Source organism: Strix uralensis, chromosome 15 (assembly GCF_047716275.1).
Source record: "Strix uralensis isolate ZFMK-TIS-50842 chromosome 15, bStrUra1, whole genome shotgun sequence".
NCBI lineage: Eukaryota > Metazoa > Chordata > Aves > Strigiformes > Strigidae > Strix > Strix uralensis.
The window spans coordinates 10,567,667-10,588,534 of record NC_133986.1 but is presented as its reverse complement, the minus strand read 5'-3'; the positions used below and the strand labels follow the sequence as shown (position 1 = coordinate 10,588,534).

Here is a 20,868-nt window from a genome sequence, read left to right as displayed (position 1 = left end):
CCCACGGGAGGCGGCGGGCGGTCCGCGGCCGGCAGGGGGCGCTGCGGGGAGCCGCCGCCTCCCCCGCCCCGGCGGCTGACAAGGGACCGGCGCGAGGGGCGGGCGCGTCCCCGGCAGCGGGCGGCGGAGCCGCGGGACGTCTCGCAAGATGGAAGCGCCCCTGGACATGGAGCCGTCAGCCCTCAGCCTGGAGCTGCTGCCCACCGACCCGCTGCTGCTCATCCTCAGCTTCCTCGACTACCGGGATCTGATGAGGTACGGGTCGGGCCTGCGGCTCCGCCGGATTCGCGCTGCAGGGAGGGAGGGGAGGGCCGAGCCCGGCCTCGGCGGGGGGTGGGGGAGGCGCGGGAGGCAGCGCCGGGCCGCGGGGCGGAGCGGGACTGAGGGGGCAGGCGGGAGGGCCCGGCGTGCGCTGGCTGGGGAGCCGGGCCCGGCGGCGGGGAGCGGGAGCAGGCGGCGGGTGAAGCCCGCGGGAGGTGGGGGGAGGCGCGGCGGGGGAGGCAGCCCCGGGAGCCGCCGGCAGCTCGGCGCTGCACAACTTTTCGGTGTTTCAGCAACCAGGCTGAAGGGCGGCGGGCTGGGGAGGGCTGTTACCGCCACGGCAGGCGAAGCACTCCCGGAGCGCTCGCCGCCCTGTAGCGAAAGCATTGGGGCTGTTTTGGAGGAGCTGCGGTGGGGGGGACATCTCCTAAAGCACCCTTCCCTTCCAGAAATAGGGGCGTTCTTTGGGGTTTTTTTTGGCTATTTTTTTAAAGTAAAATGTTTTTCTCTTCCCCATTACATGTTGTTTTTGTTTGTGGCTAAATTACAATTTAGAGGTGAACCAATAACTGAATTTGTGAAGTCAGTAACTCTCTGAAACTGTTGTGTATCTGTGGGCAAACAAAGAGCAGTCTTGTTGACAGTAAATATATTCTGTTATGTGAATGAGCTGCTGTTTGAGGAAAACCAAACGAGATGAAATAGGACGACTTTTCAGGCCGAAAAAACATGAATGAAAGTTGCAAGCTCCTCTTGGACGCTTTACTAGATGGCTGGAGAGTTATGAGTCATACAGTGAAGATGAGAGTATGGTTTTAGCTAACACCTTACCAGTGGAGTACGAGCACTGGCAGTGATTGAAATCAGAGTATTTAATCAAAGAGGGAGGAATCTGTATGAATATAATAGAATATTATCAAAATGGGGTTTGTCTGGTTCCCTCCCCGCCCTTTAAATATTAGTCAAGAAGACTAAAGACATCAGGGAGAATTCTGTTACAGTAACAGCAAAAGAGATTAAGCATAAGCAGAAATGATAACAATTGTTACAAGTCCGGTATGGATGATTTAGTAGTGGTGTAGTAAAGGTGCTACTTATTTTTGTAATGTATCTGACAAAATGAGACGGATTTTGCTGTACAAAGACAATTAAATACTACATAAGTTTCTTATTTATAAGCTCAGTAATGCAATTTTGCACAACTGGTTGTTTGTAATTCTCAAAGTGTCAATTGAGGAAATCTCTAGCTTGTTTCCATTTGTTTTAGTGACATATATATACTCTGACGATGGCTAATGTTACAGTTTTCCTGGTATTCCACAGGTTGGTTAGCCTGGTGGTGGCTCCTAAATAATGGAAAATCTGGCAGGTGACCAAATATCTATGTATTTAATGAGAATGGCTTTAATTGTATCTTTGATCATGTATGAAGCCACATGTTCATCTGATGCTACAGTGGTGTCTTTCCTACCAGAAATTACAGGCTTGATAAACACCAATATAATAGATTTCTGCAAGGACTTTGACTTTGGGATATTTCTGTTCCACCACCCCCCTTAGAAAAAAAAAAAAAAAATCCCCATGTCAGGAATGAAGTTCTTACATGGGCAAATGTCAAGGTTTGAAGGGCATGCGTTTATGTCTGTGTTGCTGCGGGGGGAAAGGGTAATGGCAAAACATACAGGAAAATCACTTTGTTAAGGCTGATTTTGAAATACTAACACATTTGTAGTTTAAACAGCTTATAATGGATATTGGGGAGGAAAAAAAACCAAACGATTGAACAGGTAAATATAAATAATTCTGTAGTCTCAGTGCAAGATGTTTTCACCAGCCCTGGACTTTGGCTGATTTTACTTATCAAAGACAAGATTGAGAGGCATCTTTATTTCAGTATGTAACTATGTCCATTTACACTGTTGGTCTCTCTTACTTACCAATTTCTGAACTACACCGAAAAAACCCCCAAACGCAGTAACTGGAAGCTTGTTTGCTAACCTCATTTGGGGTATTTAGATGTTAATCACAGCAATTAAAACACAGATATGAACTGTTAGAAGAAGCTACCAGAGGAAGTGATGTGGCCACATGTAAATTGGTGGTGTCTTTTGGGGAGTTTTTTTAAAGGGTAACTGATAATTCAACTCAAACACAGAAGAAGAAAGGTTTATTTCTGGTTTGAGTGAAGCAATCATTTCTTTTAAACTCTGTGAATCTTTGAATAACACAGTCATTCCCTGTATTACTGCTCTGCATGTTGCTGATGCTTTGCTGCACGTTCTTATTCATATAAATACACTGAAATGTCTTGCTGTTGATACCAGTTGTACAGTCCAGAAAGGCTTTATAACTGTAAAAGTAAATATGGGAGCAGACTGATGGCACCTCCATTGCTACTTTTAAAGAACAAATTAGCAGGCGTCAGGAATATAGGTTAGCTTTTGCGGTCTCCTTGCATCAAGCCAGGATCAACTGAAATGATTTCTGAGGACAGTTTTAGACCTATATCCTACAGATTTTTTAATATTGCATTTGCAATAGTGCTGCATAGTGCGGGATATGATTCTTTTAACTTTCTGAAGTAGCAGTGTTACCTGTAATGCAATGGCAAGAGCTTATATATGGTCTTCATTAGAGTGAGCTTGTGGTACTTATTTCCAGGTCTATCGTCCTTTGTATTTTTCCGGTGTCTGTCTTTGTTTCTGGTCATGAAGTTTGTTGTTTAAACAACTTAAAGTGCAAAGTAATCTTGTAATACTCAAACTGTATAGTTTCTGTAGCTTACTGTTTGAGTTTTCAGTAGTATGGAAACAGTGGAAAAAATAAAGTAGAGACTGACAATCCAGATGAGAAAGGGATTTAAATTATAATAACTAGCCTGCGCTACTTGGAATGCTTACCACCAGTCACGCTGGAATCTTTAAGACAGTGTTTACAATGGCGTGGGTCTACAGGATGACCTGCTTTACAAAATTACTTAATTGCTGACAGTTCTCGAAGTGTGTAGAAAGGTAGTTCACTACTTACACAGCTGTAATGAAGGCTTTTAACCATTGTAAGCACAACTCTAAAAAGGACAGCTAACTAACTTTCAAACTCTGCGTTTATTTCATGAGAATGCAATGTGTAATATACTGGTCAGTATTTATCCCTGTTGATTTTGCTACTCTTCTGCAATCAAATGTAATGATTTTATATTTATAGTTGCTGCTATTTAAGTCGAAGATTAAATCAGCTATCAAGCCATGATCCATTGTGGAAAAGACACTGCAAGAAATACTGGCTTATTTCAGAGTAAGTGTGGTTATTTTAAGCCTTTTTTCTGTGAAAATAAGGCTTGTGTATAGTCCTGTCTGTTTATGTCAACATTAATTCTAGTAACTCTAAGTTTGAGTAGGTATTCACCAGCTTCTCAGCAGCTTCAAACAAATGAAAGGTTAGAGGTATCAAAAATGTTAATTTCCTAAAAAAGCTTTATGAATGTACAAGTGTTAAAAAGTTTTTTGGATGGGTAGAGAAGAGGTGCCCTGTTAGTGCCTGGGTTGAAGGAGAAGCTGCAGCTTGACCTTATCAGATACCAGATGTTCTGTGGAGGAAGGTATTATTCTGAGTGCTGTAATTATCAGGGGTAGTGTCAAGGGCTAGAGAAATCTTAAAGGTGATGTGAAGACTTCTCAACTGTTAAATTTTTATTTAGGTGTAGGAAGCTGTACTAAATCTTTCAGATTGAGCATGCTGATTGGAGTTTGAGGAGTTGGAATATATCCTAACACAAAATGCAAGGGCTGCTAGAGTGTGGAGGCAAGCATCCTTTGTCAGATGTTAGTCAGCACTTTTTTAGCAGCCCTTCTTCCCACAGCCTGCTGTTGTGCCTGCAAGGAGAACTGGATATGCAGTAATTCCTTAAGAAACTGACTTTCCAGATCAGTGCACAGAGTTCTCATGTAACTTTCTGGTTTGCTTCTTAATCCTTCATATTGGGTAAATAAAGGAGTTTGTGACTAATGCAGTAGATAAAAAATGTGGTTGGTTTTTTGGGTTTTTTTTTCTGAAGACCTTCTCTATGTATGTGTGAAATGTGATGTGAACTAGCTATTCACCAGTTCTAAGATTTAATAATAGCACTCTGTTTAAAGGAATACTATTTCTAAATTTTCCACTGATACTGAGTACCCAAATGTTTTCCAATTCTGTCCCAAGTTGCTGGTGAATACATGCTGGAATTAATTGAGTTTACGTAGCTTCATGTGGCTCAAAGTGTTCCTGGCTTAATATTATGCATACTGTTTCTGCCAAATAACAAATATTAACTACTTGGGTTTAGAAGTCAAGCTTTTTAGGCTGGTATTTAAACTTATTTTCTTAATTTCCACTTAGAGAGGAAAAAAGTCAACGAAATCAGAGCTGGAAAGCCATCTTCATCAGTACCTACTCTGACCTAGGAAGATACATCCGATACTATGCTACATTGAAAAAAGCCTGGGATGACCTAGAGAAATACTTAGGACAGCGGTGTCCTCGGATGATTGGTTCTTTGAAAGGTACAGTGTGATACCCGCATTCTCTAGTAGGCTGGCTGATGCGACGCTCTCTGTTATTAAGCTTCGTACTGCTTCCATCCTAGGTGTGTACCTCAGTTACCAGAGTCCTGAAAGTCAAGTAGATGTGCTTTCCCTTCCCCTCCAGTAAATAAGTAAATCAAACCACATGCATAGTCTTTGCCCAGTTACTAATGATCCATAGATTCTCTGAAGATTTCTATTCAGAGAAGAAATTGAGGTTATTTTTTTCTAGTGACCAGTCTGCTGTCTTTATCTCTGAATAATCAGGAAATGAGTACGCTTTTACTGCTTTTGTCTTTGGTTGCTATGACTGATTTTTTTGTTTATTATTAATTTTTAGTTTAATAATCCCATTACTTCAAGGATCTGGGACCTGCTGGTGTGATTTCATTTGTGAGATTTTCTTAAGACCTAATTAAAACACTTTCACATGAAAACAGGCATTCTAAACTAAAGCCAAACAAAAAGGAAGTGTTTTTTTTTCTCTTCTGTAGGTCTTACTGTGTTCCTCTAATGAAGGTAAATCGGTGGTTGAACAAGAATTCTGACTTTTTTTTTTCAAGGTTCTGTTTTCAAATTGTTTGTGTTTTAGTACTTTAAGTATTTTCAGCATTCAGGTTCATAAATCTTACAGAACAAGACATACAGCAAGTTTGGGCTTTTCTGGTATAGGGACAAAATAGCTTTTACATTTTCAACTGTACTTCAGTCTTCTGTACGAAATTGACTGTTAAACCAAGATGTTTGATTTAACATGATCTGTGAAATTAACAGAATGCTATAGACAATGATTCCTACATAAATCTTGCATGTTTCTTGGCTTGCTGGATAGTGCCAGATTTTGCTAAGTATTTGTAACAAACATGGTTAGAATTTAATACTTACTGTTTTCTTAAAAAAAAAAAAAAATGTTACTTCTGAGTGTTAGTGAAGGAATGTCTTTTTAGGAAAAGGCCAAAAGGGTTATGTGTAGCTTGAACTCTTGTGCAACACAGGCCATAGTACTTGATGTAGATATCCATGCCTTGATTTCTGTAACTTTCGTGCTGCTCTATCGAAAACACAGACTTCACTCAGGCATACAGAACCACTGAATTGTCAGTCAAATATTTCCTCAATAAAATGGAAAGTATCTGTGTTGGAGGTGTTGAAATGAACAGATTTTACCACAGTTTTACTTTCAAAATCCTCCCAAGGAATTTGGTGCAATGAAGCTTTTCTTTGTCTACAGAAAGACAGAAATAAATGTAAAATTATCAATTTCCACACTTGAATAGCGATGGCAGGTTTTAGCAGGAGCTCTTCCATAACTTTTTAATACCATTTGTGTAGTATCTTCTTTCAATGAATTGTTAAATTATGCCATATAAATGAAATGGATAATGAATATGAAAAGGGTTTAAAAAAAAATCACCCAAAAAACCTTGATTGAAACAGACGACACAGGCCACCCAGTTGATCTTGGCTAGAAGTGAGGGTGTGGAAACCCCCTGAGGTGTGTGCGGAGGTGTAAGAGTAGTTACTCCCCACCCCCTTCAGTTGATGATGATATGAAAATCCCCCTGTTACAACCCATTTATTGCTTCAGATTCCAGGTGAATGGTGGCTGCAGCCAACATTTCTTTGTTACTGATTGAACTGGAAACTGAAAGAAACAACCCTTAGAATGATGAAAGAGTAAAATCAATATTGCCTAAAAGTTTTAACGGGGACTCTGTCAGCTAATGACAATACTGTGGGGAAAAGGTTCATTTCACTTTATAAATCCTTTCTGCTTAAGTCAGGCCTGTTGAGATTTTGTTGGATGGAGATTGGTGCTGTATTAAGTCATCAGTTAAAATTCCTTTTAAATTTATGTAGTATTCATTCTGTGCCACCTAGCATACAATAAAATCACCAAATACTGACTTGAATCCATGTTCATTTGATCAAGGCACTTACAGATTCCATGCTTTGTATTTGAAATGCTTGATTTTTAGTGATCTGGCCACTAGCATGAATTTAATGAGTGAAAGATTTTTGAGACCATCCTAGTAGACAGCCATGTCCCAAAGTTGAACTGAATTTATCTTGCTTTTGTATGTCTCTTAGTTCACTTTCTCTGAATTGTAAGTGGCAAAATACTTTGAAATATATATTCCTTTGTGATAATTTAAAGAATCCATAATGCTCAAGTTGCTGCGGCTATTTAAAATTCTCTTTGGCAGTTGAAAACATGCTGTTATGTCTAGAATGTAGCTATTTTTTGCCTTATTTCTAGCCATGCAGCTCAGATGAAATGATGCAAAATAAAATTTTAAAGGAGAGGTCTTAACACAACCTCTTAATATTCACCTTTGTCAGGAACAGCATACTGGGCACTTGGGGGCAGAGTAGTGAAGCAGCATGAAATTTGAGTTTTGTAGGAGCAGCAGTTCTTGATTCCCCCTCCAAAACTGCCGCTTAATACTCTGTTTCTTTTTGTACACAGAGAGTGTGCGGGAGGAAGATCTGGATGCTGTGGAAGCACAAATAGGTTGCAAACTCCCTGATGACTATCGATGTTCTTTTCGTATTCATAACGGACAGAAGCTAGTTGTTCCTGGGTAAGGCGCAAAAACTACATACCAAGTTATTAATTCCTTTTGTATTTCTTGGATAGTTCATTTATTAAAAAGATAAAATGTCTGCTGAACAGGATAAATTAAGCATTTATATGTATTGTAACTGAGTGACCACTTGAAGTGACACTTCTAGAATTGGCTATTTTCTAGTCTCAGAAGTAATTGAAAACAGTGTAGATTTCTAATTGCTCAAATTACTCTTACACTTCAGTCTTTTTTCCTAGTGAGAAACCCCCTTTTTTTTTTGTTGTAATAACTAAAGCTTCCAGCTGTTAGACTTTTAATCATACCACTGCAAGTTGCTCCCCTGAAGTTTTGCTTTGTATTACATAAGGATATTAGCTTCTTGCACTCTTCAGGCTTCATTATTTAATAACTCTTTTCTTTAAACTTGTTAGGGAATAACTTTCAAACCAGGTAGTCATTTTAAGTAGAATCAAAATGTCAGCCCTGCAAATGAAGTTTTCTCAGTAGAAGTTTTTACAATTTTTATGCAGTTTCAGCAATTAAAAACTCCTTTTACATCAAGGTTAGAAGGCAAATGACCAAACATGGTTTCCTATCTTCCAGCTGTAGAAAAAGTTAGCAGGTCAGTGCTGCAAACATTAGAAAAAGATGAAAAGTGTCTGTAGGGGCAATGTGTTGATGTTTCTCTACCAAAACCTTCACCACACAGGAAAGAAGGTGCAGCTTTCTCCAATTCTGGTGTTGTATGTGCAGAAGGGATCTGGGAAACAGTTTTATGCAACCCTAAGGATGACTCCTAGTTCTGTTTCTTTTCCAGGAGAGACTTTTTTTTTTTTTTTTGAGAGGAGATAGGTGCCCTAGTTCTGTAGACTTCAAATGGAGCTCTGCAGCTTGTGTGCTTCCTGCTCTTCCTACTACTTTTTCCCTCCCACGAAGCCTCCACTGCGATGATGTGCCTGTGGAAGGGCTGCAGGAGCAGCCGCGTGCCTTTGGGTGTGCCTTTGAGCTTGAACAGCTGCCGGTGGGCTGTGGTCCATTGCTGTGCCCTCAAAGCAAAGGCCTGAGCCGTGCAGGTTGACAAACCGTGTTGGTGGAGCACTGACTGGAGGACTAGTTAGGTCTGAGATGTGGGACCCTGGAGCAAGAAAGGCTGCCACACTGCTGGTCCTCCTGTTGGGGACAGGCTTGCTTTCCTGTGGGAGAAGAATACTGGAAAGGTCAGGCATAGGTAGTGGAGGTCTGTGCAGCAAGTTGTTGGCATGTTAGATCAGAAATGGAGGAGATTCGGGACTAGTTCTTAGATGCTTCAGGTTTCTGCGTTTGGATGTTAGCATCGCTTTTTAAACTGTAGAACCTGCTAATTCCAGGCAAGACTACGTAAGGAAAAAGAGGAATGGAACCTGTTGCCCAAGATGGGAGCAGCATATATCATGCTGACGTGTGGCAGCTTGCACCTGAGTCACTGCTTTCATAACGCCAGTAAAAGCTTAGCATCTGCAAGAGTTTACATCCGAGAGTATCAGTGAAAGGCAGATTCAAAGGGAGTATGGGCGGGGAGGTGTACACTACAGGTTTGTGCACTCCTCCTACTGCTAAGTGCACTGCTGTAGTGGGTGCCCTTGTAGTAGTTTAATTTGATCATGTTACCCCTTTTTATCATTCTTCCATTGTCTTCCCCTTTATTACATTGAATGTAGGTTGCTTGGGTTTTTTTATTTTCACCCTAGCTCTCATCTAGCCCAACATTCATATCAACATTGACTTCAGGTTCCAATGCTCACCTCCATTCCTAATCTGTTACATATTTCAGATTAGTACTACTTTTTTTCAAATGTATATATTCTTTCTTACGTATAGAGAGGCTTCTTTTACTGTCTTCAGTGTCACTTCATTATTGTCAAAAACAAACAAATAAAAAATCCCATCCTTTGCAATGATGCTTACAAAAAGCTAGAGGAAAAAGTTAGAGACGGTTGATGCTCTTGCCATGTCATGCTGATGATTGTCTCATTCTTTCCTTGCATATCTGTTTACTTGTGTCTGTATGCCTTCGTTTTTATACTGAGATTATAATCTCTCTGACGCAATGGTTATTTTGCTTGTTTACTTCTCAGCCTTTTCTCCAAAGCATTGCTTGCTGTAGTTCGGATCAATGACTGTTACTATAGCGGCTCGGTGTTCTAATTGAAAAATTGTGGATGCTTTGATAGTATTGAAATGAGCTTGCACAAAACTTGAGATAGGGGAGCACTGGTTATTATTGTATTATGCTACTATAGGAAGCTGCATCAGCTATGAAAGGCTTCTTTGAAGTACTTGCAGACATGATGGGAATCATCAGCACAGTTTAAAATGGTGCTTTGGGATGCACAAAACACAGAAGGAAGTGTTTATCTTAGAGCCATCAAGCCTCCCTTTGTGAAGGTTGATGTTGCGAACTAATAACCTAGTTCAGCACCGGGATATTAGACTTGGACTTCATCTAAGTCTGATATGCATCTAGAGTATTGATGGAATCAGTGCTCAGAAAAGCTTTAAAGCTGTCTTTGCCTTGTGAGTGGTATTGTCTGTTGATCTTCTCTTTTGTTGTTGTTGTCTGTTAAGTTTGATGGGAAGCATGGCACTGTCAAACCATTACCGCTCCGAAGACTTGTTGGATATCGACACAGCAGCTGGAGGTTTTCAGCAGAGGCTGGGACTGAAGCAATGCCTTCCTCTTACCTTTTGCATTCATACTGGCCTGAGTCAATACATGGCCCTGGAGAGTGTGGAGGGACGAAATAAATACGAGATCTTCTATCAATGTCCAGTAAGGAAGATATGTTTATACTCATGAATGTACTTTTCTAATGATTGATGGTGTCCCTTTGCATGTGATCAGATACCTGAAATATTTTACGTAGCAGAAAGTGAATACTTAAAGATCGTATTTGTTTGTTACTTGCCCATCAAAGCCCATAAGTGGAATGGTTAGTAAGTGAAGGGAATTTACATGAAGTGGTTAATGGCTATAGCAATTTCTATAGGTTCATGATGGTGGATGACATTCATCCTTATCAGAAGGTATTAATTTAATTTGTTAAAACTATGGCAGGTATGTCCCTGTTTCTGTAAGGAGGAAAGGCTTCTCCATTATGGAAGATCAGCATCTGTGTATATCTCCTCCCCGAGATATGTTAAATGTAAACTTATAAAAATAAATGATAGCCCCTGGTTTGTAAGCAAAACTTACTCTCCGGTGAAAGAACAAATTGCTCTGAAACAGCTCCTTTGTAGAATGTCATTATTTGAGTATTTTTCATATTTCTTACAGATGTAGTATTTTAACATAGGCATATTGTTGCTAGTGAAGCTTAAGGATATTATACCTAACAAGATTTTAGCCCTCTCTCTCCTTACACGTGCCCTGATGATTTCCCTGCTCCCCCCTGCCAAAAGAATAGCAGGTTGAGTAAAGGATGTTTCTTGTAAAAAAGATTGGGATCTCATCATCCTGCTGTAGAGTTCCTGGCTGTTTGCAAAGCATGTAGCAATGAGATTTCTAGGGAATGCCTTGATAATGGATCACTTGAAGGATGTTAAGATCCCCCTTTGTATTATGCTGAGTATTTAAACCTTCTGGATAATGCTCGGGAACTTGGAAGGTTACTCGCTTCTATTTTGGTTCATCTGTGGACAGCCCTGCTTGTTTCAGGGGAGAAGATGGTCATACAGGAGCTGGGATTGTTTAGCCTGGAGAAGAGAAGGCTTGGAGGAATCTTACCATGTTTATAAATACCTGATAGCAGGGCATAAAGAAGTCAGAGCTAGACTTTTCTCAGTGATGCCTGCCCGATGACAGAAGAGGCAGTGGGCACCAGTTGAAACACAGGAAATGATCTGGACATACACAAAAAATGTTTTTACTGGAAGTGTGGTTGAACCCTGGAATAGGCTACCCAGAGCAGTAGTCTTTGTCCTTGGAGAGAATCAAAACCCAACCAGGTATGATCCTGGGCAATGTGTTCTAGCTGACCCTGCCTCAAGCAGAGGGACTAGACTGATCATCTCCAGAGGTCTCTTCCAACCTGAGCTGTTCTGTGTTTCTCTTCTAAGCAAATATTTTTGGGGACCTTGTTTCTTGAATGATGCATTAAATCTGATTTTATGTGCATGAGCCTTAGTGGAATGTTCACGCTGTATATTCAGTGATCATGTGAGCACTCATGGGGACAGGCATGTGTTTGAATATCTGACTGGGAGTGTAACGATGCATTAAGCAGCCAGGTTTTAGGTTTAGTGAATATAGGGAAAGTGTTTCCTATGTTATATTTCAGATGTTGAATTCTAACCTTGGAAGTCTCATGCTCTCCTTCTAATGAACTTCTTTCCCTTTTAGGACCAAATGGCTCGCAATCCATCTGCTATTGATATGTTCATTACAGGTAACACTTTAGATAAATTATTCTGCAAAATGTTTTAATTGCACTGTTTAGAAAATGCATGTCAGCGTGACTTGAACAAAGCAAGCATTCTAAATTTTCTGTGCTACTTGTAAGACAGTAACCCACTTTAAAACATCAGTGGTTACTTCAAATGAGATGCAAGTTTTCTCTATTACAACTTGTCCTTCTGTGTGTCTGGTATACAAATCATCAAGTGTCCTAACCTGTCTAACAAGATGAGCAAAACCTTTAAGTTAGCCATCACAGGGGTGATATAAACAGTTATTAAATACAACACCCAAGTGGACAAAAAGATTTTTTTTTTTCCCCAGTAGTTTTTGCAACCATGTTAGAAGTTGAAAATATTTTGTGTCCCTTAATGAAATCTAATCAACTATAAACATAGCTGCAGAGGAAAACCTTTCTGGACTTTATTTGCCTGATTGCTTTGTTCAAAGGATAAAGGAGGGAAGGGGAAAACTGTGTGATTGTTGTATGGTTATCTAGTAATCTGTTGTGATCATCTGTCTGACACGTACATTGGCTGGAATAGTGTTTTGATTATTTCTTTTTGTTAATCCACTGGAATCTGGTAATTGTGGCTATGTCTAAATTAATTCCTTTCACTTGGTGGGAGAGCTGACATGTAATAAATGGCACCAAAATGAATATTAAAATTTAGTCTTGCACATTTCTTAAGATACATGTATTAACATTACAATGAGAAACCATATTAGGTAATGCTATGCCATTGCTGGTTTGGGTTGAAGGTAGTCAAACTCTTCGCCGCACTAATTTTAGGAAACCTTTTTATGTACTGATTGATTCTATGAACTGATTTCAGTGTTAAGTAGTCAACCTGTCATCTGTTTTACAAAGGCCTTATTGCAGAATGCATTGTGTGCTTTAGAACCATCACAGGAAAGATAGTGCAAAAGCTCAGGGGTTCAGTGACTTACTTCTCTCCATCTGAGGATGACGTAATACTTTAAAGCTACTCCGTGGTGAATTGGTATTGCTGCTCAGGGTTACTGCTTTTATGGAATTGAGTCAATGGTGAGGCGATCTGACATCATATTTAAATGTATTCCACTTGGCTGAAAGGGTTAATCTTGGATTATCACAGGGTGGAGGGAAGGTTTCAGATACAGCATTTATCTTGTCATTTTGAAGGTGGCACGGTAAATTGGTCCACTTTCTCCGTTTGGAGTTACTTTATACAAGGTTTGCATTTTGTGGATTAGTGGTAGAAAGGAGGATAATAACCTTGGAGTTCTGTAGACTTCCAAAAGATCAAAGGACAGTACACACAGCGCTCACTCTAAGGAAGCAGCGGTAAGTACACTTAATCTAACAGGAGTGGTAGTACTTGATAACGCGTCAGTGAAGGTGAGGATGATGTTTTCCTAGTATTTCAGCTTAAATCCAGTTTTATATCAGTAATATTGACAAATAGTTGAAGAACTCTGTACTTTTCTATTGAACTCTATAGTGCAATGCTTGGAAGATTTATGGCTGAGAAATTCTTTTATGGAGAGCTGGTATGTCTTGTATGAAACTCTCTTCTTTGAGAGTTAAATGTGACACTACTTAGAAATCAAGCTGTTCCTAATTAATGGCTGTAGGTGTATGAAAAGATGTTCAGACAATGGCCGTAAGTGTATGAAAATCCCAGGTTCTTCGGAATGACACACACACAGCCTTAGTCTTCTGGGTTTGTAGCAGGAGCATGGAGTGTGTCTGTGACTTATCCCTGGTTTGAAGGAGAGGGAAATTCTGCATATGGAAACTATTCATATGGAAACCTGGATCTCAAAACGAAGTCCATATATCCACCAGCAGGCTTGCATGCCTCTTGTAGGTAGAACAGCTGGGAATAGCTATACAAATAGTATAGGCCACTATACTTGTTTTCTTTCCCAGTCACAGCAGGACAGTCATGAGCAAGAAACCAGATGATGAGAGACACCAGCATTTGAAGACCATGATTATAAAGTGAAATACTTAACTAAGAGATTCTTTGTTTGCTGTGTCAATAACTCTTAGTTCTTGGTTGGTTTCTCCAAATGGTCTTTGTTGGTAGAATGAACTGGAATATTGACTGACTTATGTAAGTAAGTCTGAGAGTTTATTAAAAAATACTTAAACTGTCTCCTTGTAGTATTTATTGTAATGTGCTGAATGGTAAATTTGCCTGTCCTTATGAATACTTTTCTTCTTTGGCATGTAGGTACATCTTACTTGGAATGGTTTACATCCTATGTAAACAAAGTTGTAACTGGTGGTTATCCTATCATCAGAGACCAGATTTTCAGGTATTGTGTCTGGGATTTATAACCTCACTGCAAGGTTTTGATGCTTCTTTTAGAATTCTGACCCCTTTCCAAGTAGTTATGGGTATTTGATACAAAAGCTGCTGGTGGAGAGAGGAGAAAGCTTGTGAAACTTACTGAAGATAAAGCTGTAAAACAGAATGCTTAAAGCAACTTTTTTTTTACCAGAAGCTTCAGAGTTTGTAACTTTGCATTAATGGGACCAGAATTTTGCTTTATAACTGATGTGAAGTTTAGCTAACGGCATAATATTTATTCTGCTTGCCATGAGTGTGCTGCTGCTGCAGGACTGTTCTGAGTTATTAAAAAAGCAATTGTTTCAGTGAACTGGTCTCCAAAATAAACAGGACTCGTTCAGATGTTTAAATCTTCATGCACTTTTAATTTCTTCTAGATATAAGTCAGAACCTTAATTCTATCAAACTGGGATGCTATAGAACCAAATTCCTGATCTGTAAATTAATTTGCTGTAGGAGTTCCTAGTTTTTGTTTTTTTAAACAGCATAATGACACATCCTTATTAAACAGGTGTGTCTTCATTGACTTTGGATCAAATTATACATCTAGCTCAATACAAACATTAATGGAGGTACAAAGAGATCCACAGCTCTATGAGTTTAGGTGATGGGGAAGCACACATCCTGAAGACACTGCATATGTACGTCCTTTATTTCACTGCCAAATGAAGTTAAGAATTAGTTTTGACCTAGCACCACAGTGCTCTTATTACTAATTAACTAATCACTTTACATGTTTAGTTTTCTCTATTGAGTGTACAGAGCTATTTGCAGAGTTAAATGTTTTCCTTTCTGCAGGTATGTGCATGATAAAGAATGTGTTGCTACCACAGGAGATATCACTGTTTCTGTGTCCACATCTTTTCTACCTGAGCTCAGTTCTGTACATCCACCGCATTATTTCTTCACTTACAGAATCAGGTAAAAATAATAACTGAATTAACTCTTATAACACAGGAAGGACCTATGTAATGTTCAAAGCACCAGTTGTTGCAAATTTGTGCACATCATTCAAAAACATTCTAAAATGAATGGGATGTGCACAACATGCTGTACTTTATAATAAAAAAATACTTTGGTAACAGGTAAAGTACAGTGATGGGTGGGGGAAAGAAGTTACAAGTAGCTCTTCTGATTTAGAAAGGAGTAAATAACAATAGATAGTGAAGCAGAGACAGGGAGGTGGAGCCCAATGACTGATTCTCTATACTTTACCTTTAGTGGGTTTTTTTGCTGTTGTGGTTTAAACCTGGCCATCAGTCAAACACCACGCAGCTGCTCGCTCACCCATCCCCGTCCTGGGGAATGGGGGAGAGAATTGGAGGGTAGGGAGACTTGTAGGTTGAGATAAAAACAATTTAATAATTGTAATAAAATAAAAATAATAATGATAATAATGGAAAATACAAATGAGTAATACACAATGTGACTGCTCACCACCTGCTGACTGAACCCCAGCCCGTTCCCAGCTAGCGGTCACAGAGAATCCTGAAACTACAATCCCGGAAGCTGGAGTGAGCTTCCTGATCAACCCTTCTCTATATACTGAGCATGACATTACATCATCTGGAATATTCCGCTGGCCAGTTTGGGTCCCTTGCTCTGGCTGTGCTCCCTTCCCAGCTTCTTGTGTACCTGTGCACTAGCAGGACATGGGAAGTTAAAAAGTCCTCGATTCCTTAGCAACAAGTAAAAATGACAGTGCGTTATCAACATTCTTCTCATATCAAATCCCATACTGAATCCAAACCACAGCATTATTCTAACTACTAAGAAGGGGGGAAAAAAGAAATTAGCTCTATCGCAGCCAAAACCAGGACATTTGCCCAGTCTATTTTGAGAGAGATCCCAAGGACACTAAAGCATTTCTTAAAATGTATGAAAGTAGTTACATAACCATGAAGTATGCTGTTTGCCTCCTAGAATTGAAATGTCCAAAGATGCTCTTCCTGAGAAGGCTTGTCAGCTGGACAGTCGATACTGGAGAATAACAAATGCCAAAGGTGCTGTAGAAGAAGTTCAGGGTCCTGGAGTAGTTGGTAAGTAAAAGATGACCTTTACAAACTCAATAGAGTGTTTTGTATTTAATGAACATGTTATGGAAGTTAGGTTAGTAGCTGTTTCTCAGGGTGACAGATGGTAGTAGTTGTATAGTTTGTATCAAAATCATTTTTGCTTGAAAGAAAGGGATGTGTATCCATCTGTTTTGTCTTTAAAGGTTTTTTTGCAAGGGTTGTCTGAACGTCTTCATAGTTAAACACTCAGACAGGTTTTTAACACCAGTTGTTGCTGAGAATCATTTATGCATCCACTGGAATATAAAATGATCTGTCTGAGTACGTTGTGGAGTGGAAGTGCTTCAGCAAACTGCTAAATTGTAGTTCTACTTCAGTCCTTACTGTTGTGACCTCGTATTTTACCAACAGGGGAGTTTCCAATCATCAGTCCAGGGAGAGTCTATGAATATACCAGCTGCACTACGTTTTCCACAACATCTGGATATATGGAGGGGTATTACACCTTCCATTGCCTCTACTACAAGGACAAATTCTTTAACGTCACAATTCCCAGATTTCATATGGTGTGTCCAACATTCAAGGTGTCCACGGCACGAATGGTAAGCGGAGATGCAGTTGTGCTTATCTGAGGTTTTTTTTTCCCTGACCTCCTGTTTTCTTTTTTAATTTTAATAGGACAGTGTAACTCTACTTAAACTTCAACGTCATGTCATTTTTGAGTTTTGTATCTTTTCTTGAAAATTGCTCTTTCAGAATAATTTCTTTAAAAAAAAGAAGAAATCTAAAAGTATCACTCAGTCTTTATCAATTCTTTTCAGCTTCTGGAATGTTTATCGATAAGAAAACACTTCTGGTGCAAAAATTAGAGTACTGAACAGTGTTCATATTGATAATTCCATACAAAACATGCACCAATTAAGACTCAGTCTAGCAACTGTAATAACCTTTGTAGGCAGTTTGTACATTGGTAAAGCCATGTATCCTCACTGCTTTGACATGTCATGCTTCCAGTTTAATCCAAGACCCTCGGCCCCAGCTTTCATAGGACACTGTACATGGCTCCAGGTCTTCCTCCAAGCCCTCACCTCTGGTATCAGGGTCAAACCTGGTTTTATCAGTCAGACCAGGGGCCTGCAAGGTCTCGACAGAGAATGGGACCATTCTGTTGTCCTGTGTTTGAACACAACTGCCCCTCAGGATGCACAGAAATACGTACATGTGTGTATATGTCTGTCTGTTCAGGGCATATTTCAGAGTTCTTTGTACCTAGAAGCATGGCACTGCGTCAGCTGTTTGCATTTCATAGTTGTTCTAAATATTCTGCCTTGGTATGACCACACTCATCTGTTTTAGCCATAGTAGTGTATCTACTTTTTTCAACAGGAAAAGGTTCAGTTAATGACAATTTAAAAATTACAGCGGTCTGTACAATGTTCATTAGTTCTCACTGAAAGTGCATTTCATAAAGTCACTTAATGACTTTGCAAATCAGCTTTAGCTTGCTCTTAATTATAAGGTAGTTTTAGTTCTGACATTGCGGGTTAACTATATAATTTCTCCCTTTGCTTTGGCACGTTTAGGGAAGAATGCTTTATTTTATCACTAGCATAACCCTCATTTAGTGACTGTTTTAGCCAGAATGTGGAAGTCTTTGTGCAAGCACTGAGTCTTTCCCCAGGGGTAGACATCTGCTTGCACACTTTCTCAGGTTTTTCAGGGATTTGAGACCCTTGTTACCAGTACCTCCCACAGGAAGTGCCAGCAGATGTCGTGCTTCTAACAGAAAATAGCATCTCTTAACTCTTGCTTACATTTGTGGGAGTTGTAACTTCCTTCCATTCAGTTGACTGTAAAAATAATTTGTTTTTCTCTTTTGCTCTACCTCTGTTTTAAAGGTAGTAATGACCCTTTGTTTTTAAACTACTTTTAGTAAAAGGCAGCGTAAGCTGCCAGGACAACTGGTACAGCTGAGATACTGAATTGTGGCTTTGCATAATAATACATATCAAATAAAGAAGGCTAATGGATATTTACTGAGTTAAAGGTCAAGCGGTTTGGCAAAATGATCTCTTGCAAATTAAACTTTGTAATTATAAGGAGCTGGTTTTAGGACGTAGAATATAATGTCTGCTTCAGGGGATTGATGCGATAATGCAGACTTCAGGTTTTTCTAGGTAATTGGCAGTGCTTTCTTATAACTAGCTGGAATAAGAGATTTTAATTAAATACGGATGTGTTTTGTATTAGGAAACAAATCATAATGAATACGCAGTGGATGAAGACGAAGATTCCACAGACACTGATGAATATGAAGATCGACGTAGAGTGTTGGACATTCCTGCGCCTTCTAGACGCTGCCCACGTCATACCTGATGGGATTTTTTTTTTTTTCAAAACAAAACAAACTCTTTTCAGAAGCTGAACTCTTTGGGGCTAGTGCATAAGAATATTTCTGACTATTGTAAAATGAACTTTCTGTTGCACATCAGGGCAACTAGCATGAATGTTGGTGCCAGTTCTAATATTCATCAGAGTATAACTTTTTTTTCTCCTGGTTTGGAAGTGGGGAGGGGGCTTGGGGGGGCAGGGGAAGGGAGGGAGAGGAAGAGAAAGGTGTTTGGGCTTTGTTCACTTTTTTCTGAAGTGCAAAACAGCTTGATAGTTCAAGGTAATCATATCTTACATTTTTAAACTATTGCCTATTTATGATCATATTGCAAATATGGTGTGGGGATTTGTTTTTATACAAGCATTTAAAATTAGCAATAGACAAGATGGCAAAAAAGGTGTATAGTATTGTCCTTTCTCATGAGTTTCTACTCTTGATAATTCCTGCTAAGAATTAAACTTGCAGTCTGGTCTGTGTATCCCTTTTGGGTGAGATCAGGTGCTCTTATGCTCTTTTTTTTTTTTTTTTATTAACATAGAAGTACTAGAAAATTCTGGTCTTCAGCTGCATAAATTAGGAATGAAACTGGCCTTATTTTTAGACAATCTGTCTTTCAGCTTAATTTTATGCTAAGTGACTCTGATTGGAATGTAGTGTATATGCATAATCTACCACTCAGTAACCAAGAAATTCCTCAATGACTACAAAGTATGAATTTGTAAATACGTTTTGAGGGTTTTTTTTCATTATATGATGTTTGCTGTTCAGACTTTGTCATAGGTGACAAATTTATGTTGAAGTATCATGTTTCCCCAAATCCTCTATGGATTTTTGTAACTACGCCTGAATAAAAAAGAGAAGAAAAAAAAAAAGGGAGCCTGACAGAACACCAGATGACTAGCAACTTTATATTTAAAGAAGTATCTGCTTTATCACTTTTATTTTGGTTTGATTGTCATTAATAAACAACTTAACTGCCTCCTTTGCTCTGAAATGCTACGTGGGACTCTTCTTGCCAAGACTTGACCAATAATTGTGTGACTAGCATCGCTGTAGTCAGTTCCTCTCTTTGACATCCAGAATTAGTAGCTTCTCAGAGAAAAACCAGTATATTGTGGTTCCACCTGAATGTTTCTATTATTGACTAGTTACTGCTCATACAGAAAGCCTGGTGGTTTTTTTTTTTTTTTTTACAAGTCATAGTACTAGATTCTACATGTGCTCATCTTTCTCTAGTGCCATGCAGCATTTGGATCTTCCATGGTGGTACAAGGTAGAAAAAATATTGAGTATAACCCCTACGAAACATCTAGAAAAGCAAAAACCTTTGTGTTGACCCTCACAGAAGTCTGAACAGCGATCTGAATTGCTGGAGTGCTTTAAAAATGTTTCCTTTTTGAGGCGTCCTTGGTATTAACTGTGAGGGGAAAATGTGATGTTTGCGGTGTAATGCTTTTTCTTCACAGAAATGTCATCATCTCTTAAAAGGATTTAGTGGAACTAGAACTTATTCCGCTGCTGTTGTGTATTTTTAAGGACAGTTAATTCTTATGATTGGAGCCTTGTTTGGTACTTCACCAGGGTCTGTATGTTCTAGTTACCAGCTGAAGGTCAGGAGGCTCTACAGAAACACTGCCAACTCTTGGCAATTTTACTCTTCTCAGGGAGTGTTTCTCCCTTGGGTGTTAAAGAGGAACAGTGGTTATTTCTTGCTGTAGAAGAAGCCAAGATATATGACAGTGCTGTTCTGTCAGCTCCTGAGCAGTGGGGTGTGAGGCGTTGGGGGCTCTGAGCCAAGCATGGCTGGTCGTCGCAGGACTCCGGCAAACCCTGTGTGAATGGTCAGTGTGAGGTTAATGGTTGGACTAGATGATCTTCAAGGTCTTTTCCAACCTCGATGATTCTGTGAGGAGGTAACGGGGTAGGAGGACTGGCGTGTTGCTGTTACTGTACCAACCGTGTGTGTGTTTGTAACGGGAGAAAGGTTATCCCGTTGCTTCAGGCAGCTATTTTAGCCCATGGCACGCTGCCTAAAGCTGCCAGATGCAGTGTCACTGCAAACGCTGTACCTCTTCATTATGTGCATTTGAAGTAGGGCTTAGGCCAGTGGTTCTCCTCACCCCACCCAAGACTCTGAAGTTTATGCCAAATCAGTATGAAAAGCAAAGTGGCCGAGACCATTGAAGAAAACAAGGAATGTGTTATGTTTGCCAGCGCTGCTGGGCTGTAGAAATCCGCACTAAGAAAGCAGGAAAGAATTGTCTGTTCGGGTCCCACTTCAGAAGGCAGCATGT

General features: G+C 39.7%; 1 protein-coding gene across 1 annotated transcript; it reads left to right on the top strand.

The window, feature by feature from the left end:
- The first annotated feature begins 48 nt into the window (after nt 1–48).
- On the top strand, nt 49–19,568 carry FBXO3 (F-box protein 3). The gene is made up of 11 exons (XM_074885112.1): nt 49–255; nt 3,466–3,555; nt 4,639–4,802; nt 7,294–7,408; nt 9,998–10,202; nt 11,772–11,817; nt 14,048–14,132; nt 14,966–15,088; nt 16,091–16,206; nt 16,594–16,784; nt 18,433–19,568. Exons 1-11 carry the CDS (start codon nt 149–151, stop codon nt 18,556–18,558), a joined length of 1,368 nt encoding a protein of 455 aa, XP_074741213.1. The 5' UTR covers nt 49–148; the 3' UTR covers nt 18,559–19,568.
- Nucleotides 19,569–20,868: the final 1,300 nt, after the last annotated feature.

Bases quoted from the DNA above. Each gene is read 5' to 3' on its own strand.
- FBXO3 (XM_074885112.1), top strand. From the start codon at position 149: ATGGAAGCGCCCCTGGACATGGAGCCGTCAGCCCTCAGCCTGGAGCTG. The intron at 7,409-9,997 runs GTAAGGCGCAAA...TTGTCTGTTAAG, and splicing joins CAGAAGCTAGTTGTTCCTGG to TTTGATGGGAAGCATGGCAC. The intron at 10,203-11,771 runs GTAAGGAAGATA...TTTCCCTTTTAG, and splicing joins AGATCTTCTATCAATGTCCA to GACCAAATGGCTCGCAATCC.